Genomic DNA, 26,332 nt, shown 5'->3' with positions numbered 1-26,332 from the left:
TCCCGACATTTCTATGACGTTTCCAGTCCAACACAGAATGAGACACTTTCTCTTTGAATCAAACTCTGCTGCTTTCATGTTTTTCCTTTTTTCTGACTCCTCACTGATCTGATGGTCTCACCCTAAATCCCTCCCGAGCTTCTGCTTCTGCTCAATGTGCTCAGTAAAGCTTGACCCCCCCCTCCTCCTCCTCCTCCTCCTCCTCCTCCTCCTCCTCCTCCTCCTCCTCCTCCTCCTCCTCCTCCTCCTCCTCCTCCTCACTGGATCTTACCTCCCAGAGTTCAGGGTTCAAGGTTACTTTATTGGTACCCGAAGATCGATAATTTTTTTTTGGTTTTAGCAGGTTTGCAGGATTGCACGTCGGTACAAACCATAAACACAACATGAACCAGACAAGCAAATACTTAGCCAAGGCAGATAAACAAGACAGTGCTCCACCGATAAGTAAATAAGATGAGATCAAAGTAAATAGATCAAAACGAACCACGATAAAATGTACGTCGTAGTATCGTACATGGACCCTCTGAAAAGGACCCTATTGAGCCTGGACCCCCAGCAAGGATTTGCTTATAATAAACGTTCTTCAAAACCATCCCCCTGAAAAAAAAACAGGTTTTTTTACAAACGTTTGATTCAATTTTTTTTTTTCTTCAACTCCATTTCCTTGTCGTCAGAGAATATCAATGCTCATCACCAGTGCCTTGATTTTTTGCATTTGAAATGTTCTTCACCAGGAAATGACAGCGGCCTTGAGACCCGCTCGACAAATCGGTCAAAATAGGTTTCGTTCTTTTCAAACACAGTTTTTTTTTTTTTTTTCTTTTTCTGCCTGTGTGCTGGGATCAGAAATCAATATCCGGTTCCCAGTGATTCAATTCTTTGGATTTTGTTGGCAGTGTGTGACGCCGTTCACCAGCGCAGCCAGCAGGAAACATGGTGGCCAAGCGGCACAGACGCTCCAATTTGGTTCCATTCCAGGAGAAAGGACGACAAACAGGGCGACTTGCAATACATGGAAAGTGGATGTTTCATCAAAGGGAGGAAATACGACTTATATCGCCTTATATCTGATACTATTTTTAGGGACCTTGCGAAAGGCCAGGCCGCAGGCCCGGCCAACGGCAGGTCCCTTTTGTAATTCGTACACCTCCTAGGCCCGGCACTTGTCTAAGGCCCTCAAATTCATGTCGGTGGCAGTTTTTGAAAAACCTTTCATGTTCCATCAGCGCTGTGTCATTCACACCAGAATTGAAGTAAAACCAGATTCCGGCTCGGGGGCACCTGCCGAGTACCACCTGAGATTTTCAGGTGGATTGGCTAGCTTGCGGCCTAGCATGCCCGTTAGCATGCTAGCAAACATTGTCTGATTGAGCTGAAATTTGATAGGTGGCCTAATGGGGGCGCTGCGGTCACGAATCACTAGCAAATTAGCTACTTTTGAGCTACTACTGTTTTTCAAAATAAAAGTCATAAAAATTTTTTTTTTAAAAGGTCCAAAACTCTTTCTGATCCGGTCTAGAGGATCGTGCCCACCCTGGCGGGCTTGAGCGAGGTCCCGGCCAACGCTGCTTGCAGCTTTAATTAATTATGAAATGCTGATTATAATGTAAAGCTGGTTGAGCCTGAGCTGCAGAGGTCAGGGAAGCAAACTCACAACCATGTGCTGGTTGGAGTTCCACTGCACAAGGGCACCGCCGAGGGCGTCAGCTCACCGCTCCGCTTGTGACAAATCAACCCAGATCATCTCAGCAGCTTCAACGTCGACTCTGCAAGGACACGGTCAGCTCAACGCCAGTTTGACTCCACTTTCATTTTATTAAAGACAAATACAACACAGTCGGAGGCACTATGGCAGAGAGAAGTGGAGGAGAAGGTGGAAAAGAATACGTCCCGTTAAACAGGAAGAAACCTGCAGAAGCTCGGAGGAGGAGACGTTCCATGTGTTGACGCTCACAGCGGCCTGTGGAGGAGCTGCAGCACCAACACTCACTCCCAAAGCAGAGAAGAAGACATGAGGGGGACGTCCAGAGGCCCCGGGGACTTGACGAAGTACGACTTCTGCTTTGCGTCACTGTAAAATATAAAACCCAACAGTTTCAAGAACGTTTGAAGACTTCTAGTTTCCCGTAGCTCAAACGAAACCCGGCGATCCGCCGCCGTGTTGGTTGCCACGGTTACTGCAGCGTCACGATCTACGACGTTGGCGTTGCAGCATTTGGACGGGATTTTAACACGGCGAGCGATTTCAGATGAAGTGTGTGGAAACGCAGACACTAGTGAATATGAACGCATTCCTCAAGTCTCCCGAAGCTCATTTGACTGTTTTTCAGTCTGTTCTGGTGTTTTTCTCTGACGAAACGCATGTGAAATGAAGCCTCTGCTGCTGTAGCTAAACCCCCCCCCCCCCAGCCCCCCTCCTGCCAGCGGCTGTTGTCACCTAAGCTCTGGCCGCTGAACTCACCTCCTATATTTAGTGAGCCGCTGCGGATCAGGTCAGCCCGCCAAGGTTCTCCCGGCTCGGTTCTGCCCCTCCCGCTCACACGCCGCCGGCAGCGAAGGGGTTAACGGCAGTCACTCAGCATGCGGGAGTCCTGTCGTGGCTGGGGGCAGGGGTGGGGGTGGGGAGGGGGGGTTGCAGGCACGCAGTGCAGAGGGTGACCTCTGACCCCCACAGGAAAGGAATGTGGAAGCTCTTTCATCCCGGACAGAAACCAAAGACACCCGGGCGGTTGGAAAGTGGCGGCTCAATTCTGCTTTCAGGGGAAGTGAGCAGCGGCTCCATGCGAATGTGCTGAGCGGCATCTGCCATTTTGGAGAGGAGCCGGCGGAGCGGCAGTGGGCTGGTTTCTTTGTGACGGCGGAGTGGCGCTCCGGCCGCCGTGTGGCTGTTTGTGCCGGAGTTATTCAGCACTGTGTGTTCTGACCTGTAACCCACTGCCTCGCTGCAGTTATGAAACAACCTACACACCGCTCACATTCACCCGGGGAGGCGCACAGTTTGCTTCCATTAATACACGGAGAAGGTTTCTGCTTTGCTCCTTTTTCAAGTTGGTGAAACAATTAAAACGTTTGAATACAGCTGTTTGTTAAGGGCTTGTTTTGTCTGACAGACTCAACAGCAAAGTGAGATTTTTTTTCTTTTCAAACGGTAAATTGTCGTCAGTTGTGCTTAAAAATGGAGCAAAATTGAGGATAGCTTCATAATTTATTCAAATAGCTCATTATGGAAGCTCAGAGGAAATATTTCACGTGTTGCAATTCAAGATTCAGATGGAAATTTTAATAATACATTTGTTTTAAACAGGTTGAGGAAACAAAAAGAAGTTAAAAAATGGCATTAAATTGTCAATGGGAAAACCCCCGAAATGTAAACATTTAAGTTTTATTTAAAATGTTAATTAAAAAAGTTAAAATGTAAAAAAAAAAAAAAAGTTTTGGAAAGTTGAATTATTTGTCAATGAAGTTTCCGGAGACAAAAACATGGAACATATAGTTAGAAAGAATGAAGTTGAGAAGTCAATAAAAACATCAAAGAAAAAAGTCAGAATTATAATAAGATGTTTTTTATTATTATTATGAGACAAATTGCCTCTTAAAGGTGCAGTACCTCAATTAAAATGCTCTTTTTGTGCATCAGGTGTCTTCAGTCCACTTCCTTTGAATGAGTGATGACCAGTTATTCATTTAGTGGTTGAAGTGAGGACAGACGAGACCAATAACCAATAACACGACACGTAAACATCGCCCTGATAACATCCGTGGCTACTTCTGAGACATTTATGAGCTTTAACACAGAAACAGTCTTTGTTGCTCAGTTTTTACCCGACGATTATCCTTCTTTGTTTCCTTCATCACAGTCATTTCCATTTCTTTCCTCACACACTCTGCTCTCCTCCTGTTTACAATTTTTTACTTGAAATTCTGCTTTTTCGTTAAATACCATTATACCAGAGGATTTTCTGTGGAACTTTAGCACCTTTCTGTTGTCATACACTGACCTCTAGTGGTCCCATATGGCATGGCTCTGTAGATTTTAATACACTTGTCAGTTATTTATTAGCCAAACACAAAAGAAAGTGCAATTTGAATCTAGAAAACACGGTTCCAGTCAGTTGATGAGTCAGTAGGAATGTTTTATTTCATTAATCATCGCATTTATGGATCACTTGAGGATTAAAAATGTGATCTATCAAGGTAAAAAATGGACTCGGCAGTTGTTTTTTTAATACTGTGCTGAAGTTTGCGTGTTTTCATGAGTGTAGAAGTGAATGAGAGTTGTGCGTGGGTGTAGGAAGGTAAACAGAGGACACGCTGCTGCTCTGGCGATGTTCCCCGAAGCATTAGTAAATACATGCAGGACTAGTTTACAAAGCTGGCTACTTGGAAGTGTGAGACATTCGCAGAAAAACAGCCCGTCGGGATCTTCCTGGAAGCCTTGGGACTAGTTAACGCTGCGAAACGTCACCCACACAAACAGCAAGTACTTGTCACTCATTATCTGAAGAGTGTGCGGTTCTAGTCCGGTTCCCCTGAGTCCTGAAAGCACTGAGGACAATATGGAAACACTCCATGGAGGGGACATTACCATTTTCACATTCCAGGTACTGAAACATGAGCGCCGCCGAGAGTCACAACTTCAATCATGCAAAGATCCAGAAGAAGCTTTTGCAAAAACCCAGGATGCAGCGACGAGGCGCTAAAACACCGACTGGGATGTGATTCAAGAGAGAAGAACAAGTTTCCTGTTTTTGTGAATATGACGTGCGGCTCGTCCATTAGAATGACGTTTCCCCTCTGAGATTGCGCCAGGTCAGCGGGTCACACACACCACAGCTAACTGCCCAGCTGACGCTGCTCCTCACGCTGGTGGGACGTGTTCACACTGACCCTGCAGGCACCTGAGGTTCGGGTTAGATTCCCAGGACTTTAAAAAGCCAGGGGAGATCGTGTCCCTCCTCTCTCTGCCGCTCAGGGGACAAAACTGTGGACGAGGCAGATGGACTGCATCCGTTTATATCTCAGTGGATGGATGTTTTCACGAATATTAACGCATTGAGCTCGAGTTTTAACCTGGGTTTTTTGGGGGGGTTTTTGGTACGAGTGACCTCAGACCCTGCTGTGATATCTGGTACCACCTTCAGGCGTCGGTGAATCGGAATATTAAAACTGGTCCCCAAAATCTGCAAAATGGGTTTAACTTAAATACGTTAGAAGAGTTTCTCCTGCTGCTCTGTATGTGAACGTCGGCGCTCATTAGAGATGAAGTGAAAGTGAACAGTAAATTGACCACATGGTTGTAAGTAGGGATGAGAATCGATGATTCCATTTTCGATTCTGCTTAACGACTCAGATCTTCATCGATTCTCATTTGGAAATAAAAACCTGCAGTGTGACCAGCAGAGGACCTGCTAACGCCGCTGGGTTGAGACTCACTGCGGAGCGGATCAGAAAAAATGCAATATTGATTCAACGTTATCTGCTGTGTGTGCAAATGTTTCTGCATCGTGGTCGTCTTCCCTTCCTGTGATGAAACGTCGACTTTCCAGGTTTTGCACGTCGCCCCGTTTCAACCTGTCTCGTGAAACGGAACCAAACTGTTGAGCGTTTGTGCCGCTTGGGCGCCATGTTTCCTGCTTCACGCATGCTGACGACCATCGCACCTGCTGGAATCCATAAGGCAGGGCTGTCAAACTCATTTCAGTTGAGGGGCCACATCCACCTGATCTGACCTCTGGAGGGCCGAACAAGTCAAACAGAACATGTTAAACTGCAGATTCGGACAAATGCAAAGTCTTTCCTTCTTTTGATCCTTTTGTAACTGCAAGAATTTGTACCAGTCTATTCTGAAATATACATATTAAAGGAAATCAGATATTATATTTGCAAAAAAAAAAAAACCCTCAGTCACCTGTATCTGGATATTATATGTTTATTCAGGATTAAAACAATTTGTCATCATCTGGACATTGTTTTGAGTTTGTGTCTAAAGTATCACTTCACATAAATTGGACTCGTTTTATTGTGAAAGGTGTTGCGTCATGTGACCTCCACATGTCGGGGGTCAAATTCTGACCAAGGGTGGTTTTGAATGTCATTTTTGCCAATCTAGTGTTTTTAGATCAGCCTCTGTCAGTTTTCATATTTATACTTTAAAAACATAAAAATCACATGGCGGCCAGATGAGATCCTCTGGCGGGCCGCTTCTGGCCCCCGGGACACATGTTTGACACCCCTGCCATGAGGGAATTGTTTGCAAATTTGGCAGAAATCTAAATAATCTAAAGAATTGAAACAAGAACCGGTTTGATTCCCATCCCTGGTTTTAAGGATGCAGGAGGAGACGTCTTTCTGTGTCGTCGTGCTTCTTCTGGTAGCTGTTGTGGTGAAAATGCTCAATGATGAGAATCGGTTACATTTGATGAGAAACTCAGTGGTGATCTGAACGACACCCGAGTGCAGGTGAGCGAGGTGATGGGAGTGTGCTGCTCCTGCTCATGCTCCTGCTCATGCTCATGCTCACGCTCACGCTCACGCTCCTGCTCATGCTCATGCTCTTGCTCTTGCTCTTGCTCATGCTCATGCTCTTGCTCTTGCTCTTGCTCATGCTCATGCTCTTGCTCTTGCTCTTGCTCATGCTCTTGCTCTTGCTCTTGCTCATGCTCATGCTCATGCTCTTGCTCTTGCTCTTGCTCTTGCTCTTGCTCATGCTCATGCTCTTGCTCTTGCTCTTGCTCATGCTCATGCTCATGCTCTTGCTCTTGCTCTTGCTCTTGCTCTTGCTCATGCTCTTGCTCTTGCTCATGCTCATGCTCTTGCTCTTGCTCTTGCTCTTGCTCTTGCTCTTGCTCTTGCTCATGCTCATGCTCATGCTCTTGCTCATGCTCATGCTCTTGCTCATGCTCTTGCTCATGCTCTTGCTCATGCTCATGCCCATGCTCATGCTCATGCTCCACGCCACCGCGCCTCCTTTGTGCTCACCAGCTCTGGTTAGCTTTGCTCCTCCAACATGACAATCCGGATTCTCTCCATTGTCTGCCAACCGCGTGTGTGTGTGTGTGTGTGTGTGTGTGTGTGTGTGTGTGTGTGTGTGTGTGTGTGTGTGTGTGTGTGTGTGTGTGTGTGTGAGATGTCGTGTGCACAGCAGAGAAGAGTCAGGGCGGTGGCGACACGGCATGGTTCAGGCCTGGAATGTGCGATGTGGGGTGAGCTTTACAATAGAGCCGGGCTCCCTGAGGATGTTCAATGGGACGGGTGTCACCCCCCTGCTCCCCCCCCGCTGGGTGATGACCACCACACAACGCTACAGCTGTCAGCTCCTCTTAACCACCACTGTAAACACACATGCATCAAACGCATGTATGCTCTCTCTCACACACACACACACACACACACACACACACACACACACACACACACACACACACACACACACACACACACACACACACACACTAGGACGTGGGGAGAATGTAAATAAAAACAAAATACTATGATAAGTTTATTTGTTTTGGTTGCACAGGTTGACTTCTGCAGTAACTTGTTCCAGAGTTAGCCGTTAGCTGTTAGCCGTTAGCTCCTCCCGAGTCTCTCGACTCACAGATTTGTCGTATTAACTGACGATTGAACTGTTATTTCTTACAAACTGCATGTTTCTGGTCATATTCTTTATTACTGTTTTCTCATTAATGGAAGACTCGATGAGTTGACGACTCATCCGTGTTGAGAATCAGCCAATGGTTGTTCCAATTACAGCCTGAGGACGACCCTCTGGTCCTCACAACTCATGTCTTCACCAACAATTAGCTTTTATATTTTTGTTTTTTCAGTCTGGAACAAGTACATTCGTAAACTCTTCAATCTTCATGAAGGCGGAGCGTCTGTCTGCTGCCAACTCAATGTCAGAGGGTTAAAATAAACAAAAACACTGAAATTGTCAAGCAAATATTCAACACATTTTAAAAAAATCAGTAGTCTTGCAACAAAATATTGAGCATATCAGTATATGAATAGTCTCTCTCCCCACGAGTTGATGCTTCTTCAGTACATTTGGGTTCATGTTAACATGTCACTAAAGTAAAAAATAATATTAAAATGTTGACGCTGCAGATCTGTACACGAGGACGTTTCTTCTCTGAACCTCTAACAACGATAATCAACAACCTGTTTGTAGATAAACAGCAGATTTTCACGTTATGCGAAAGAAAACAAACTCAGAAATGGGACTTTTCATGTGTTATCGTTGAACGTTTCTTTACATGACCTCACTATTATTGATTTATACCCATCGATCTGTCTGTTATCTCACGTTGAGCCGTAATAAAGTGATCATAGATTGTTGTTCGTTTGATCACCAGCATCAGAGCAGTTCTTTACTTTGTTGGTTTGCAAACGTAGACTTCATTGAACGTATATGGACACTCATGATGTGCATTTTGTTAATGTTCTCAAACTTTTTTTTTTTTTTAAATCCCCCTGCATCAATCCCAACGTGACCTTGTTTTCTCATTCACCTCGAATGACCTTTTTTCTTTATTTTATGTAAAATATCAATACATTCAGTTCTATTGACATTCTCTGTACCGGCCCAGATTTTGTGGCACTGCGGCGTCTCTACAAGCATGTTGTGGTACTTTCTGCTGTCTTCTTGAACCTGCTGACCTCCCCCACACGGGGGGGATACGTGTGTGTTTGTGCACTCCCCCACGTGCACGCCCACATGTGTCCACCATGCCCAGGGTTCACGTGCACGACACTGCGAGTGACATCAACGATCTGCGTCCGCACAACCTTGGACTTAGCTGGTTGTGTTAGCAAACATGGGGGCAGGCGGTGGAGGGGTCACGCAGGTCGCTGAGGATAAATAAGGGAATGCAGACAGGACAGAGAGAGAGAGAGAGAGAGAGAGAGAGAGAGAGAGAGAGAGAGAGAGCGCAGGGTTCACGCGGTGTATGAGCAGGAGAAGCCGGTGTGGTCGGGGTCAGGAGGTTTCCGTGTTCTTCTCCCTGCTTTTTGACTTCAAGGCTCGTGTCTGTTTTTGCCGTCACTGTCAAGAATTCAGTGAACTCAGAGTGACAGGTAGTGCTGGTTTGAGGAAGCCCGGCTTGTGGCGTAAACACTTTCCAACCTGCCCAACCCCCAAATGTTGCCCCCTCCCCTCACCCATCACAACACTCTCTACCCTTGAGGGTTGGTGTGTGTGTGTGTGTGTGTGTGTGTGTGTGTGTGTGTGTGTGTGTGTGTGTGTGTGTGTGTGTGTGTGTGTGTGTGTGTGTGTGTGTGTGTGTGTGCGTATTACATCTGAAAGCATCCATTTCTAGCACATACCTGCACACACACACACAGCCTTTGTGCACCGCGCTGTCACCTGCAGACGCACCTGATAAAACATGAGGCTGCAGAATTGCGTGGGGTCTTTACATGTCGCCGTACACACTCACTCTATAACAGAGTTATATTGTCCTGTGGACTGTTGCGTCTGAACTCACCTTCTGAAGCGCTTGTCATCAGAGCAGCTTGACCTACAGCTCCCTCCAGTGGAGAGTCACTATTATCTGTGTCAGTGGTTCCCATCATATTGTCTCTTAACACCTAACATCTAGGTTGTGTTGTAACATAGAAGATCTTTGTCCTGATGTCCAGATATGCTCATGTAGACATGAAACATATTGACAACGGGATACATCCCACTTGTCCCTCCTATCTCTTTATCTGTCGACTTTTCCTCAACCCCGGAAGTGTTTTGTCTGGCGGCCATGATAAGGAGTGTCCGAATTCTCAATAAGCAAAGAAAAAGAGGCTCGAATTCTTCCTTTGGCAAAGGAGACCAGCTCATGCTGCCCCACAATTCCTTGCGGCGACAACATTTAAAGGGACCTGCTCATCCCGGCGTTCAGGGAAACTGACGATGTCAGAAAAAGGGAGCAGATCATGTCAGTTACCAAATCAATAATCTGCATTGAACAACTTTAAATTATCTAAAAACGAAATGTGCTTTTAATAGTCCATTTTCAGATACTTGTAGTTCTTTTCCCTCCACGGCAGACATCACCAACTTGAACCGCCGTGGGGATTATTATGACGTCACTTAGTGAAAGTGTAGTTCGACTGCCACACTGTGGCGGTCTCCTTTCAGTAACTCCTTTAGGAAGCCTCCTAACTCCTCTCCTTAACCCTGTGACGTCATCCAGGGGGTCAAGGTGAAGTCCAGAGATAAAGAAGAGAGTCAATGTTTTCTGTTGTCTTCTTTGTTCCTTTTGCTGGTTGCACACAAGTCATACTGCTCAGCACTGCCCCCCCCAGGTCATCAGTGGTATCGCTCCATCGCTCCCTGAAAGTGTTTCGCTCAGTAAGACTTGAAGCATGTCTTTGTTACTTACATAGATTTCTTCCATGTTTCCTCACAGAGCGTTCAAGATGCAGAGCAGTATTTCCCACTCACCACCAACCATAGCTGTTGGGACTGGGTGAGGAGGAGCAAAGGCGAGAGAGGAGAGAAGATTTGGAGGTTGAGCGAGAGCGAGAGTGACAAGACGAGCTTTGACAAACAGGTAAAGCTGCTTGCTGAGACCAGAACTGGACTGCTGCAGTGTATCGTTGGTCTAAAAGCTTTTCTGTCTTTCTTCAGATTTGGGCGCCCCTTGATGCTGCAGCGAGATCCTCAGGCCTTCCTGTGAGCCGTCGCCTCGCTTTGTGACCAACCTTCCCACGTTGAGCCTGCGAGGCAGGGGGGCCACGAGTCAATCTTTCATGGCAGCGGCACTCTAGGGCTGCCATGGCAGCTGCTGCCGCCGATGCCTCACACCGTATTACCGCACTGAAGCCGGAGGAAGAGGGACGACGGACTGCCGCCAAGCTGTTTGGGTGTGCTGCCCCGTTGCCACGGACAGAAAGAGAGCGAGAGAGAGAGAGGGGGAGAGAGCGAGACAGGGACAGGGAAGAGGAAGGAGGGGAAGTCGGGAGAGCCGGCGGTAGCGAGTGTTTGGTGTGCGGGGCCCTGTTCGCCTCCCAGGACAAGCTCCGGCTCCACGCCTTGAGTCACACAGGAGAGAAGCCCTTCCACTGCTCACAGCCACACTGTCCCAAGGCCTTCAGCTCCAAATACAAACTCTTCAGGTACCCAACACAAGGCACAGACCTACTTCCTTCACAGTGATAAAGAACATCTGTGCGTGAGGGGTGGTGGTGGTGGTGCTAGTTGCGAGTCAATCACAACTAGTTTAAAAGTTGAAGAGTTAAAAGTCCATTTTTCTTGAAGTTGGTTTCCCATTGGAAGGTGTGAAACCTAGACTGAGGTTCCAAGCTGGCTAAGATGAGTAGAAAATGTGACTTCAGCAGACGGCGGGTCACTGATTGGCCCGGAGCATCGCCACACAAATGAGTCAGGAGAGCGTCTCATTCGTGCTGTAATTTCTTTAATCCCGATCACAGCAAAAACGCTCACAAACAGAGATAGATGCACAAAAATAAACCCAGTGGAGCAGCGACAAGGTGTTTTTTGTCTGGTGGCCGACCAGAGGATCCAGAGAGAGCGACAAGTTACGAGTATCGGGAGGCCTCCGAACTGCAGAGTTTTAGATTAACTGGTTTCCCTATTAATCTCCTTTTCAAAGCAGATGTTAAAAGTCTATAGCTGTCCTTTAACGGCATTTCCATTAAGGCTTTGTCCACGTGGGCCAAAATTATATTTTTTCTCCCGGGTGTTCTCCAAAACAATTGCGTCCACACGTCACTATGAACCCGGCTCGAGGCTTCAGGGCGTGTAGTTCACATGCCAGGCCTTTAGGGGTGCTGTGACTCACCAAAAACGCAGAAGAAGACACAGAGCACATACAAGTTTACAAGTCTCCTGACTTGAGTTATATAGGTCTATGGCCCCGCTCCTCCTCCCGTTTTTAGAATTTCTTGAGTCCCGTGTTCAACAAAACCCGTTTTCTGGCTTCTAAAACGCCGCCTCATGTGAATGTTCAGCCAAAAATGGTGCGTTTATGTGAACCGGCATTCTCGTGTGGACGGCCTCTAAAGTTTAAAGTATCGTATCGTTTGTTTGTCTTATTTTAACATCAGCTGCTGCTAACGGCTTAGTGTCTCTACGTCTGGTTAATGTGTGAGCTTTTTAACCACCATCAGATGTATTTGGGGACTTTAGCTAAATTTGACTAAAGACTGCTCAGAACTCTTTGTGTAATATTAAGTCAAACAAATATTTTTACTGGGTAGTTGTTACTTAGATACATATCAGAGCTCATACGATTCGTCGAGAAATACATGATCTTCTTTCTTGTCACTCAGCGGGACGATTGGCTTCTACCTTCTACTGCTCCGTCAATGATAATAGTTTTATAATTTATTTACAGAAAGTGAAGTTTGGTTGGATATTTATTCACTGCAACAAGACGTTTTCTGATCAAGAGTACAGTTTACTTCAGAATTTGTGAGTAGAATGAAAGTTTAACAAACGTGACAAGTGCTAAACACTTGTTGCCTTTAAAAGAAAAATTGACAGAATTTTCAAATGTTATAACCAGGAAGCAAAAAGCAGTATTCTCCCACAAACACATTTCTTTGGTATGTATTTGATGTGTCCTTTGCTCTAAAACGCTGTCCTACTCACAACTGTTGTTCTCTGCAGGCATATGGCCACACACTCTCCACAGAAGACCCATCAGTGCTCGTTCTGTGAGAAAATGTTCCACCGCAAAGACCACCTGAAGAATCACCTGCAGACTCATGACCCCAACAAGGAGGCCTTCAAGTGCGAGGAGTGTGGGAAGCACTACAACACCAAGCTGGGATACAAGCGCCATGTGGCCATGCACTCTGCCACGGCGGGGGATCTGACCTGCAAGGTGTGCATGCAGAGCTACGAGAGCACGCCCGTCCTCCTGGAGCACCTCAAGAGCCACTCGGGGAAGTCTTCGGGCGGCGCCAAGGAGAAGAAACACCCGTGCGACCACTGCGACCGCCGTTTCTACACGCGGAAAGACGTGCGGCGGCACATGGTGGTCCACACCGGTCGCAAGGACTTCCTGTGCCAGTACTGCGCGCAGCGCTTCGGCAGGAAAGACCACCTGACGCGCCACGTGAAGAAGAGCCACTCGCAGGAGCTGCTGAAGATCAAGACGGAGCCTCCGGACATGCTGGGCCTGTTGGCCACGGGGTCGCCGCCGTGCTCCGTGAAGGAGGAGCTCAGCCCCATGATGTGTGGCATGGGGCCCAACAAAGATCCTATGATGGGCAAAGCGTTTCCCAGTGGAGCCTCTTTCCCGATGGGCATGTACAACCCCCACCACCTCCAGGCCATGTCCAATTCCGGGGTGGCTCACCCGCACCCGCCCCTGATGCCGGGCCCTTTGTCTGCAGCTATGGGCATGGGATGCCACATGGAGTCCCCGGCATCTCTCCACCCACACTCCCACCATCACCATCATCATCACCACCACCACCATCACCACCATTCCCCTCCTCTGCCCCCGCACCACCAGCCTCCGGCTCCCCAGCAGCAGCACCAGCCCCAGCCAGCCCCCAAGTACCAGCTGGGATCTACCTCATACCTGCTGGAAAAGCCGTTGAAAGTGGAGATGGACAGCTTCCTCATGGATCTGCAGAGTGGTTTGCCAGGCCCGGTTCCTTTGGCGGAGCCCCACGCTGCTGCCTCGCCGCCCAAGGACGGACTGGAGCCCACCCCGGGCCTGGCCGACGAGCTTTTCGGGGATCCCCTCCTGTCCAAGAGCCCCGTGGTGATCGCTGAGTCTCTGTGCGCTGCTAACATGGACTTCTCCCACCTTCTAGGGTTCCTGCCCCTCAACCTGCCCCCCTACAGCGCCCCCATGAGCACGGGCGGGCTGGTGATGGGCTACACCTCATCCGCGACCTCCTCCTCGACCTCCTCCTCCTCCTCGTCCTCCTCCTCCTCGTCTCTCCACGCCACCGAGCCCCACGCGACAGCCGTCGTCACGGCACCTCTTACCTCTTTGCAACCGCAACCTCAGGAGCCGCAAAGCTCCAGTGGGGGTCTGGGCCTCGGACCCCTGCACCCGCTCCCACCAGTGTTCAGCTCCAGCCTTAATACCACCACACTGCCTCGCTTCCACCAGGCCTTCCAGTGAGAACCGCCGCTGCCGCCGCCGCTCCACGCAGCCCGGCCTGGAGACACATTAAGGAAAATGAACACGTAGAAGCCTTAAATGAAAGTGCGCACAAAAGCTTTTGATTGAGCCTTAAGAAGAAGGTAAACCCCCTTTGAGCAAAAAAAAAAAAAAAAAAAAGGAGAAAAAAAAGGATAAAGGTGAGAAAAATGTTAAAGCAGCTTTTATTTGGGCTTTTTCTTGTTATCATATAGTTATATTGATATATTAACCCATGTTTCTTTTTAAATTTACATTTATTTCCCGTTTTATCCCCGTTCTGTACCCTATTTAGTAGAATAGAGGGCAGGATCAGTAGGCCAAAAGGCGTGGTACTGCATACTTATGAAAGTAATAATAATTAAAAGAAAAAAAAAAAATCAAAGATAACTTTTAGTGAAGATTATCTGTCTTGTTGTGACCCAGGAAAAAAAAAAATATAGTTTGAAGTGAATATTTTGTTTTTACTTTTGTTTTGTTTGTTTTTTTTTCTTTTCCAAATGTAAAAACTTAGAATGTGTCTCATCTTGAATTTTAAACCACCCGCGCTTAACAACCCTAAACCCATGAAAGAGGAGGAACGAAACCTCGAAGTTCTCCTCCAGGTGGCGCCGCTGAAAGCCGCTAAACCCCCCCCCCCCCGAGCCTTGGAAAAAAAAAAGTGCTCTTCAAAGAAGAAAGAGAAAACAAAAGGAAAAGACATGACGGCGGCTGACGCGCTCTTAGAGACGGCGGCTCGCTTCCAACCAGCTCACGAAATTCAAAACGCGTTTATTAGACGACGCAAAAATGAGGAAAAAAAAAACGAAAATGTGTGATCAAGCTGGCAAAGTGTCCCTCAAGAGAAGCACTTTTTTTTTTTTTTTTTTTTTTTAGCAGAAGACACTTGACAGTTTGCCTCTCGCCACTCAGAACCCCTCCCCTAAAACCCGTCTTCCTTCAACCAGCCCCCCGGCATATCTATATATATATCTATATATATATATATATATATAAAAAAAAAAAAAGAATCTATATTTTTTTGAATACAGACACATTTTTTAGGCGCTCTTTCAAAAAGATGCATCATCATGGTAATGGTGAACCCTGACATATGTGAATGACAACAAGTGAGAAAAGAGAACAAAAGAATTACAGTGAACGAAGAGGAAAAATGTGTTAAAGAATGTTATTGCAGTGTACGAAATATCTCAAGAGAAGAATATTATAATTGCTTTCATCTCAGTAAGGTGTATTTTAGTTAGACGTATTAAAACTAAGTGATGATGTTTTTTTGATGTCTGGCAGGTTTACATTTGTGTGTATCTTGCATTTCTTTTTTTTTTTGATCAAACAAATGGATGAAGTATTAGCTTTTTCCCTCGAGCTTTCTCTGTCATACTCAACCTTTACGTGTACTTGAGTTAGTATAGTGGAACCAGAACTGTGGACGGGAAATATTTATAGAAGGCTGTTAGTGGCTTAGTCGTGGACTAGGAGTTGAACTTTAGCTAGCTTGTGTCACCGGGATGCCGACATGGACAAGGTCGATAAGCGTTGGACTGTTATTCTTTTTTTTAACGACGGAAGTAGAGAAATCTCTATATCTGCAGAAGCCCTGAGCGTCCGACTTCGCGCCGAGCTTGGCGGTCATGCATTCTCTTGTGTTCTAACCCTTCGCCACCAGCCTATGAAAACCTCAGCCCAAAGTGAACCGAAGCCTCAAGGTCAGACAGACGCTCCTCATCGGGGAGGACGCGTGCAGTTTATTTCAAAACCTGGACATTTTAGCCTGCCGTCTGCAGTGACGAGAGAAACGTACGGCCGAGCTTTTCCGCGCGTTCCCGAGTCCGTATCCAAAACGTCGGACGCTTGCTGGTCGCCGCTTCTCAAACGGTTTCCAGCGTTCACAATAATAATAATGAGAATAATAATGATCATTTTAATCAGGAGATGTAGATCAAGTAATAAAAAACCTCAGATGAGATTACTATTTAAAGTCTTTAAAGCGCGTACCGCCTGAGAGCGTGGTGAACCCTCCAATGAATGAATGGAGTCAGTCCAGACGGCTTCACTTCTCATGTGACGATCGTCTAGTGCAGTGTTTTTCAACCTTTTTGAGCCAAGGCACACTTTTTTGTTTGGAAAAATCTGGAGGCACACCACCACCCGAAAATGTTAAAATGTAAAACTCTGTAGCCTCTATTAACAATATAAAGTCATTCTCATCAAAGTTTTATCAACAGGAATCAAATAAATACAGAAAAAAAGTATTTCCCAATTTCTTTTTTTTTAATTTGTACTCCCTCAGTGTGAAACCTGGACCTGATGGATGAAGAGCTGAGATCCTGGTTCACATTCTTCCTTTTCAAAAACTTCTCCATCACTGTCACTGACACAGTACTTTGATACAAGATGGGAGCAGGAGGTGGAGATTAACCAGACTGACGTCTGTTAAGTTTCGATTTCACTGGCGAAGTTCTGTGCTGCCATCTATTGGCGAAGAGTATTTATACATGATTACTCTTCAACACACTGCTCTCACAGTTGACAGCAGCTGTGAGAGCAAATGATTTTTAGAAAAAAATGTGAAATTGGATAATTTCCCACGGCTCACCTGGCTAGATCTCGCGGAACACCAGTGAAAAACACTGGTCCAGTGATCAGTTTGAACCATTTAAAGGCGCAGCAACCTTTTATCTTTCTGAAATACAAAAAGCCAGAACAATTAAAAAAAAACAAAAAACTTATTTGAGTTCCAGATTCTCAGTCTAGTTTTCAGTCTAATACTATTTTGATGATATAAGATTAGGATTAAATAATCCCACCGCTTGTAACGACTACAGATGTTTTATATTAAACCGACGATGTTAAAGTTCTTCAGCAGAGCGTCGCCAGGCCCTGGTGTGCAGGGACGTTGTGGAGATCAGATCACACTGATTTTTTTTCTTTTTTTTTTTTTTTTAAAGAAATAAGGAATGGAGGCAAACGGGCGTAAGAAAAGCTTGGCGTAGTTTCTCTCGTCACTGTGGTGGAGCTCCTGCTGGTTGCAGTGTCATGCTGACGTCCCGTCGTCCGCCTGAACACAAGTTCTGGAAAACAACAAGTTTGATCATTTTTCTTCTGGATCGTTCAGGAATGATTTTAAAAAATGGAGTCTGATAAAGAACAAGCTGAACCTGCGGGATTCATCCCAGCAGGAATAACTTTTAGCTTCTCTGCTCGTGAAACTCGTCGAGATGCTTCAATTAGTTTAGTGGGAAGGAAAGAGGAAGACTCCAGAAAGCCGAATGTGGAGTTGTTTCATTCAGATTCACATCTGGTGGCAGATGTTTACGTCATCCAGCAGAAGTAGTCGTTGAAAGTCTTCATTTCTGCGATAATTTGAGGTTTGAGACAAATTAGATCAGACTTCATGAAATCCATTGTTTGTTTTTTGTTTGTTTTCCCTGAACCTCTTCAGCGGCTCGACGGCGTCAGCGTGACCTGCAAACACTCGATCCAGTGGGCGAGGTTCCGTCTGGAACCGCCACTCGGCGCAAAGTGAACAGAAAATAACAAAACAAAAAAAAAAAAAGTGAAAAAAACCAGGAAAAACATAGCACATATTAATAAAAAAAGTACAAAACATATTGCTGCTTATCGCTACGGTTGCTGATGGACGACAACTGTAGACCACTAGAACATTTCACGTTTGTATTTTTTTTTTTTTTTTGGTTTTGTTTAGTTTCTTTTGTGAGCTGAAACCGGCCCCGCCCCTCTGGACTCCTCCTCCTCACCTCTCAGCTGCTTCGTAGAGTCAAAAGGAAAAAGGGTCTGAAAAGCGGCGACACAGCGGACGAATGCAGCCACGCCCCTTCCCCTCCCCTCCCCTCCCCCACACGCCCCGCCCCCTCCAGCTTTGACATTCAAAACAGCGGGGGGCGCCGCGTGAGCGGCTGCACGGTTCCCGCGTGTCGCTCAGAGTCATATATTTGTTTTATTTGTTGTCGTATGATATATTATTTTTTTTTCTGTTTGTATAAAACAGGACCTCAATATATATATATATATATATGTATATATATATATAAAAAAAACACAAAAAAAACAACACAACACATCACCTCATTCTTTTTTTTGTTTGTTTTATTTTTCTTACCAAAACCTTGGGAGAAGAAACTACGTTTTTGCACAATTGCTTGTTACAAAATGCTACGAGTGTTATCCGATATATATTTTTTTTATTATTATGATAAATATTCTGACTATACTGTAGGATATGAAACCTGACGATGAGCAGCTGATAGCCCCTCCCCCCCAGTGCGATGGCCCCTCCCCCCCCCCACCCCCCTCCCCTCCCCCGCCGCTCGGCGGGGGGGGTCGGAGCAGCTGAGAATTTGGACGAAGCTTCAACACAGTGTGACTGTCTCACCTGACCGCTAAAAGGCCCAAAATGTTGGAAACCAAGTTTTGAACTCCAGCTTATTTTCCACGCGATAGTCTCCCCCCTGGAAAGTCACTGTTTGGACGGTGACTCGTGTGAAAAGAACAACGATCAAACGTTCACTTGATCTTAAACGAATTAGCTGTCGGCACCTTTTTCTGAGAATTTTACTCTGGTAAAAGAAACGAGGAAAAAAAAAGCGAGAAATTTACGACAAAAAAAACAAAAACAAAAAAAGGTTTCGGAGGTAACGGAACAGTTTTCTATTCCTGAGATGATCGTCTCGCTAATTCTGAATCGCAAAGGGTTTTTTTTCTTTTTAAAGGTGCGGTGTGTAAGATTGACGCCACTGTGGCGTCCAGCTGGTCTTCTCAGTTCACTGTCCAGTGTCCATCCATGTCCACCACACACACACACACACACACACACACACACACACACAGACACGCTTTTTACATTTTTTTAATTTTCAATTTGAAAAAAATTATACAATTTTACAGACTATAAGACCTTTTTTTAGTTGTTTGGATGTTCATACAGCTTGTACGTCAAAATACAGTGGCGGTGGTCACAGGTGAATATATTATCCGTGACCACTAGGTGTCACTGTACGACGGCAGAAAGCTGTTAAGCACCTTGTGACTCACCTCTGGGAAAGGTGTTATATAAATAATAAATACAAGTCCTATTCTAGTCTATTCTACACTAAAACCTCAGACAGAGCAAGACAAAATGAAAGTGTATTTGGAGTGTTTGGAAATACTTGTGAAGCAACTGGAGAAAAGAAACGGATAAAGAAAACTTAAGAGGACAGTTTCCTCCTCATGAGACATTTCACTGATGCAGTTTATAATCTGGAAAGTATATTGGTAATTAAAATGGAAGTAATCCAGCAGTCAGGGTCACTGACGACCAGTTCAGTCCAGGTTTTTATTTGAAGTTTTCTTTATTCAGAACATATTACACACTGCACCTTTAAATAAAAAAAAAAAAAACCTTGTGAGATTCATATTTGATTTTTTTATCATGAGCTTAAAAAAAAGTAGTTTTGAAGAAAAAAGAACAAAAAACTCGGCTTGAGCCAAAATTTGTAGCAATCAAAATGAGCGTTTATATTTTTGTAACAAATATTCCCTTTAACCCTTAAAGAAATGAGAATAAAAACAAATGGAGAAAAAAGAAGAAGAAGTCTAGGAAAAGCTTTTGGCATGCATTAAGTTTGTCCTCCCCGGGTTTCTGTGAGCTAATCTGAATTCTAGCACTTTCAACCTTAAAAAAAGAGAGTATTTTTTTTTCTTTTAAAAGTTCAGCTTATATGTTCATATGTTTTTAATTTTGTATTGATCCTGTACATGTATGTGCCATTAGTTTGACGTGTAGACCTTTGTGTATTTCTCTTCTCCAAAAGAATAACAGTATTTTTGATATACCTTTAACTAATATCAGAAGAGCCCTTTTGCCCCCCTTTTCCTTTCAGAGATTTTTCTTCTGCTTTTGTTTTCTGGTGACCGAGTCTGCCTTCTCTCATACATTTAATGGAACTCTGGGGCCGAGACGAGAACAGCAACACGACCGGAACACGCCTGAAGTAACACTGCAAAAAAGAAATAAAAATATAGCACTTAAATTTTACAGCTCGGACTGGATATACTGAGGGAAAGACAAAAAAAAAGTAAACGAAGACGACGTCGCTTTAAATCCTCTGTTACCTGAAGTGAATACAAGTTTTTGTAGCCGTGCAAAGAGGATGAACAGAGAAACCTCCACGGCGGAAATACGCCAAAGTGTCCTGACGTTACCCAGAAGTATTAGCGTTTTCATGTACCTTCAGAGTAAAACGCTCAAAGTTCAAACCTGAAAAACAAACAGTTGGACTGTTTTTGTTTATTCCAGTTTAACTAGAATGATGAATGAGTTTTGAAGAAAAATTCTAAAATGCGAAAATTATGACTTCTTTCTTCTCATTCGCACCTTTTGTAATTTTTTCCCCCTCAAAAATCAACATTTCCATATCATTTTGTGAACTAAAAAAATATCGTCTCTTCAATATTTTCTCATAAAATCTGGTTCAGGTTCTCTTATTTTATCATCATTTTTGAAATGTATTGTTTTAAATCTGACAAATTTAGTATTTTTAGTTTTGCCGTTTTCTTAATTTCTTCTTTTGTCACAATGATGATATTTATTCAAATCTCACACATACGAGATCCGTCTCTTTTCCATGAGGATTTTCTTCTCATGATCTGTTTTTGTCTTTAAATGAAATATTTCTTACTTTTTTCTCTTAAATATGAGACTAAAGTCTGTTAGTTCTCCATCATTAAAATGATGTTTCATTTCACAAGTCTAACCTATTTTATCCAACAAGTTGAGCTCCAGCTCGTTAAGAGACCATGCGATCTGGCTCTTTTAAGAATTTCTAGATTTGCTATTAAAATGTGATGTAAATCTTAATTTGCATAACTTTGCCAAGAAAATTTCCAGATCCTGGAAAAAGTTTCTCGAAGTTCCGTTTTTTTATTCGCTTCAAAAACAAATATAGAGTTGTTTCTTTTTTTAACCCCAACAAAAACACATTGTATACCAAATGCTTTCTCGTGGTCATTTTTTTATCTAAAATGAGGAAGAGTCTTTTCTCATTAATCACCTGATTAGAGCAAACATCACTTTTCATTATTTGGATGTTTCTCATAGTAATGAGATTAAAATGAGAAGAAAGGTCATGATTACAAACTAATTATGTTTTTCAAATGATGGTATTGTCTTGTAAATGACTTGTTTTTGTATCAGATATAATCACCAGTCGCTGCTTCAGTGTGTTTCAGTGACCGGATGCTCGTGACAAATACAAAATAAGAGTTCCAGTAAATCAAAGTTGCTGCTTTCTGCCGCCAGTGACTCTCCTGTGAGTCTCCAGTGACTCCAGTGAGTCTTCAGTTAGTCTCCAGTGAGTCTCCAATGACTCCAGTGAGTCTTCAGTGACTCCAGTGAGTCTTCAGTTAATCTCCAATGACTCCAGTGAGTCTCCAATGACTCCAGTGAGTCTTCAGTTAGTCTCCAGTGAGTCTCCAATGACTCCAGTGAGTCTTCAGTGACTCCAGTGAGTCTTCAGTTAATCTCCAATGACTCCAGTGAGTCTCCAATGACTCCAGTGAGTCTTCAGTTAGTCTCCAGTGAGTCTCCAATGACTCCAGTGAGTCTCCAGTGACTCCAGTGAGTCGGAGACGTTCTCCTCCAGTCCACCTCCTCATTCTGACTCTCCGTCAGAGCAAAACGCTACATTTACTATCCTACTTGTAGAAATAGTGGCGGTGGATCGTCCTGCTGCGTTCTCTGCCTCGGCCTGTTACCTCCTCCTCCTCCTCCTCCTCCTCCTCTTCATCCTCCTCCTCCTCCTCCTCCTCCTCCTCCTCCTCCTCCTCCTCCTCCTCCACCTCCTCTTCATCCTCCACCTCCTCTTCTTCTTCATCCTCCTCCTCCTCTTCATCCTCCTCCACCTCTTCATCCTCCTCCTCCTCCTCTTCATCCTCCACCTCCTCCTCTTCATCCTCCACCTCCTCTTCTTCTTCATCCTCCTCCTCCTCTTCATCCTCCTCCACCTCTTCATCCTCCTCCTCCTCCTCTTCATCCTCCTCCTCCTTCTCCAACACTGCCTCCTCCTCCACCTGCCCCTGCTGGGGACGCACTTATCCTCTCTTCTCTTTACCAGCAGGGGCAGCGTGTACACACACACACACACACACACACACACACACACACACACACACACACACACACACACACACACACACACACACACACACACACACACACACACACACACACACACACACATATACATCTTAAGGGAATCTGTTCATCAGTGGAAAGCTGAGAAAAGCTGATGGGATTTTAGGAACTCTCCCTCTCTCTCTCTCTCTCTCTCTCTCTCTCTCTTCCCTCTCTTCCCCCCCCTCTCTCTCTCTCCCTCTCTCTCTCCCTCTCTCGTAGTAAACCACCTGGGTACTGTGTGGCTCAGACCACATCCACATGTAGTTTTATATATTTCTAGCTGAAGTCTTGCATTCCAACCTCGTTGTTGTATCTTGTTTAGTGACGTATTGTTTGATCACTCGCCATCACCGCCACCTCTGGAATACGATAAGGTGAAAGAAAGAAAAGGTGAACAGAAATCGACTCACACTTTGCAATCCAGCATGGAGTTTTATCGACTACAGGGAGAGTTCTCGAAACCATGTGCTTCAGAGACAGAAAGACAGTGAGACGTCTTGATTTTTTTTTTTTTTTTTTTTTTTGTTACATATCTCACATGCAATCAGTTGCTGCAATGTAAAAGTGACAGATTTGTATATTGGTTGATCCAAAGAGATGATGAACACAACAACAGAACTATTGACTTATTGTACAGTACAGTGTATCTTTGAGTTGTCATGTGTTATGTTGAAATGATTAAAAGATGAACCAGCGGTTTCATACCCTCTGTGCTCTCCTTTCTTCAAACTGACCAACACGTTTCATCACTCGTTTCCTCACCAGTGGTTGGAGTGGGAAACTCCCATTGACCAGGAGACGTAAAACACGTGGAACCTTCAAAATAAGACGAACGCGGCTTCTAATGTTTCACATGTACTACAAACCAAAAACTTGTTTCTTGTGTTGCATTGATGACTTTAATTGCATTTTAAGATGCGGAACGTTTCACTACATTCCTTTCAGTTTTTGTACCTGATTTGTGTGCTTTCATCTCTTTTACAGGATGTTTCTGTAAAGTTTGGCAAATTCTAAAAAAAAAAATGTGTTGATCCCACAGAGAAATTCCTTCAAGCATTACTCCACATAATGAATACAAAGAAAGTAAAAAATCAAGTAAACGAGATACAAATGAAATGTAAAGTGACATATCAGCACAGAAGTGATGGAATTAACTAAAACACAGCAAACACTATTTACAGAGGGGTTGTCGAGTCTTATGGACACAGGAAGCATATTTTAAACATTTTATTTATCTTCTATGTAGCTTTGTTTTTTTTTCCTGACACTTTTAGCCTTTAACTTATTTTGCATATTTTGCACCATGAATCACTTCCTTATTGAAGTCTGTCACTTCAGGTCAAGTTACTTGGAAATAGTCATTAGTTACTGATTACTTCCTTGAGAAAGGAATACAGTTACTTTACTGATGACTTATTTTGAAAAGTAATTAGTCGCTTTACTTTAGTTACTTAAAAAAACAAAACATGAACACACCTTTCAGCCTCGTTTCTCTTCGCTCTGCAGATTCTATCATATAAAACTGAATCAAACGAAACCACGTCTTGTTTTAATCAACCTGTTTTGTTCGTTTCCGTCGTTTCGCTTTACGCACGTTGCATCAAGCAGAAGTGAAATCAGTAAATGTACCAGTCTGACTTGAAGGAAGTCGTGAAAGATTTAAACCTATTTTCTGCACTTTGCCGCATAATTTAATTAAAATCAAGTGTTTCTTCTGTTCACGTTGTTTTTCATATTCCAGTATACAAAATAACAAAACGCTAAACTTCTAGTGTTTGTACTCCTTCATTCAAATTGATAAATGAAGGAAATAAATGCAGCAAAATAATTGAAATCAAGTCTCTCCTGACTGTAATCCAAATATTAACATTTACATGGGGGGGGGGATCTCCGTCTCCTGTTGTTTGATTTGACGTCATTGTTACGAGACAAAAATCACAGTTTAGTAACGCAGTAAAGCGACCTGCTTGCGGGAAAGTAACGGTATCCAATTACTGTTTTTGCTAAAGTAATCCCTTACCTTACCCATTAGTAAGTAATCAGAGGGTTTGGAGCTGGAGCGTCGCTCGGAGCTCCGGAAAACCAGATTTGAAACCACAATAACAGACTTTTGTGTCCATGGAGGATTTGTCTCTCAGTCTCCTTCACATCCATCTTCTTCATCCAACGCAGGGTTTTCAATTGGACCGGAGCTGATGGGTTCAAATAAAACCTGGACACAGGAAGCACAACCACACACCCGTCCCAGAAGCCAACAATCAACCACAAAGATCAGAGAGACGATGGACAGGCTTTAGACTGCAGGATGTACTTGGACGGCGTTGGTGGCGCCTCCTGTGGTCACTTTCAGCCTCGCGCCAGACCAGAGTGGGATTATGTCCCACAGAGTGGTGCCCCTGCTCCCAGCATGCATAGCTGAGTGTCAAGACGGCCCTAATTATAGCAGCGCTCCGCTAACCTATACTTACGTCAACCCTGCGGACTCTCACACATGCACTTGCGGGATGCCAACTGTGCCGTAACTCAGGAATAGAAACTCTGGTCCGGTTGGATTCCCTCCGAGAGAAAAGCCAGAGGGGAAGGTGGAATACGACTGGAGAGTGGCGAGGTGGCGCAACCGCACTGCACACGCTGCCAAATCCTTCCAGATGCTGAATATTTCAAAACAGAACCAACAACTATTGTCTGGAAAGATGGAGCCCAGCTGATTGAAATGTCTGGGCTGGTCTTGGGGGGGTTCGGGTCCCACAGAGGAGCTGGAGGACGTCGGAAACTTCTTGGCTCTTCATACACCTGCTGACATACCTTGCTCGTACCAGGTGGTGGCGCTTCAATTCTCAGTGGTATAGATGCAACAAGGTTCTGGAGATGTTCCTCAGAGATCTCGGTCCATATCGACATGAGAACATTTCACAGGTCTGGAGATTGGTGAGCCGAACGTCCGAGATATGAATGTTCTGTTCCTCCACATCCCACTGGAGCTCCACTGGACTGAGATGTGTGACCCTGGAGATGTTTAGAGTCCAGAGAACTCATCGTGTTCCAGAAAGCAGTTTGAGACGGTTTGATCTCTGTGAGAAGATCATGGTCCTGAAGGTCTGGACACAACCCACTGAGCAAACAGTGGACCAAATCATGTCATTTCCAAACCTGCATGAGACGTCTTCAGGGAAGCCACAACGTTGTTTAGAGTGTCTTCACTGGACGACATATGAACGCCCAGAGAAAACCTCTGGATGGCGCGTCACAATGAAAAATAAATGACGACTCTACCTGGAATCACACCCAAATCTCTTTGACAGGTGAGACTCCGGTCCTCTGGACCAACAACTTTCTAGAACCTAGACCACATTGATTCTGACAGTAATTTTGTAAATATTTAACTTTTATAGAGGACCACCATGCAACATCCAGGAAAGACGTACACATAACTAACTAATAAGTGATTTGGTCCACCGTCAGTGAGGAAGAAGAAGAGTCTCCAGAGCGTCACAACAGGAGCAGCCGGAGCGTGAACAGCAGGCAGGATGGATCCCAGCTTTCATAGGTTTTACATCAAATTCTGAATGTGGCAGCAGAAATATACTGTATCTCTCTCCGGTCCAGTTCTGGTGGAGATTCTATCATGTCCAACCACTTCGTCCATCTCCATGTCCCAGAGAGCTGAAGCTCACTGGAGAACTTCTGTTTGAATCTAGAAACCCTGGAGATGGTCGCCTGTTCAGACCCCAGCAGAGTCACATACCCAAGTCAAACGTTCAAAGTCACTTAAATCACATTTCCTTCATCATTCTCATGCTCACTTTGACCTTCAGCAGCTCATCTTCATCACAACAAGCTCAGGGTTGATCTCAAGCGATGAGCTGCAGCGAGCCGCTGACTGAAGGAACAAATATTCCAGCAGACCTCTGAGCATGTTGTGGTCGCTGACATCCAGATGTTTGTAGCACAAGTTATGACGTAGAACCTCCATGTTGCTCAGTTCTGAACAATATGGAGGAAAATCTACAGTTGAAACTCGTGTTTCTCAAAC

The 26,332-nt window shown here is 44.7% G+C and overlaps 1 protein-coding gene across 1 annotated transcript in view; it reads left to right on the top strand.

Annotated features, from left to right (window-relative positions):
• Nucleotides 1-14,866, top strand: part of plagl2 (pleiomorphic adenoma gene-like 2) — a 63,851-nt gene extending 48,985 nt beyond the window's left edge. Inside the window, exons 2-4 of the mRNA XM_080496450.1 lie at nucleotides 10,404-10,547; nucleotides 10,625-11,112; nucleotides 12,629-14,866. Coding sequence (XP_080352576.1) covers nucleotides 10,772-11,112; nucleotides 12,629-14,105 — 1,818 coding nt within the window. The 5' untranslated portion in view covers nucleotides 10,404-10,547; nucleotides 10,625-10,771 and the 3' untranslated portion in view covers nucleotides 14,106-14,866. The remainder of the gene's footprint in view (nucleotides 1-10,403; nucleotides 10,548-10,624; nucleotides 11,113-12,628) is intronic.
• The last annotated feature ends 11,466 nt before the right edge of the window (nucleotides 14,867-26,332 follow it).

Source organism: Blennius ocellaris (assembly GCF_963422515.1).
Source record: "Blennius ocellaris genome assembly, chromosome: 5".
NCBI classification, from domain to species: Eukaryota; Metazoa; Chordata; class Actinopteri; order Blenniiformes; family Blenniidae; genus Blennius; species Blennius ocellaris.
The sequence above is the reverse complement of the archived record's forward strand: the minus strand, read 5'-3'. Positions and strand labels throughout refer to the sequence as shown.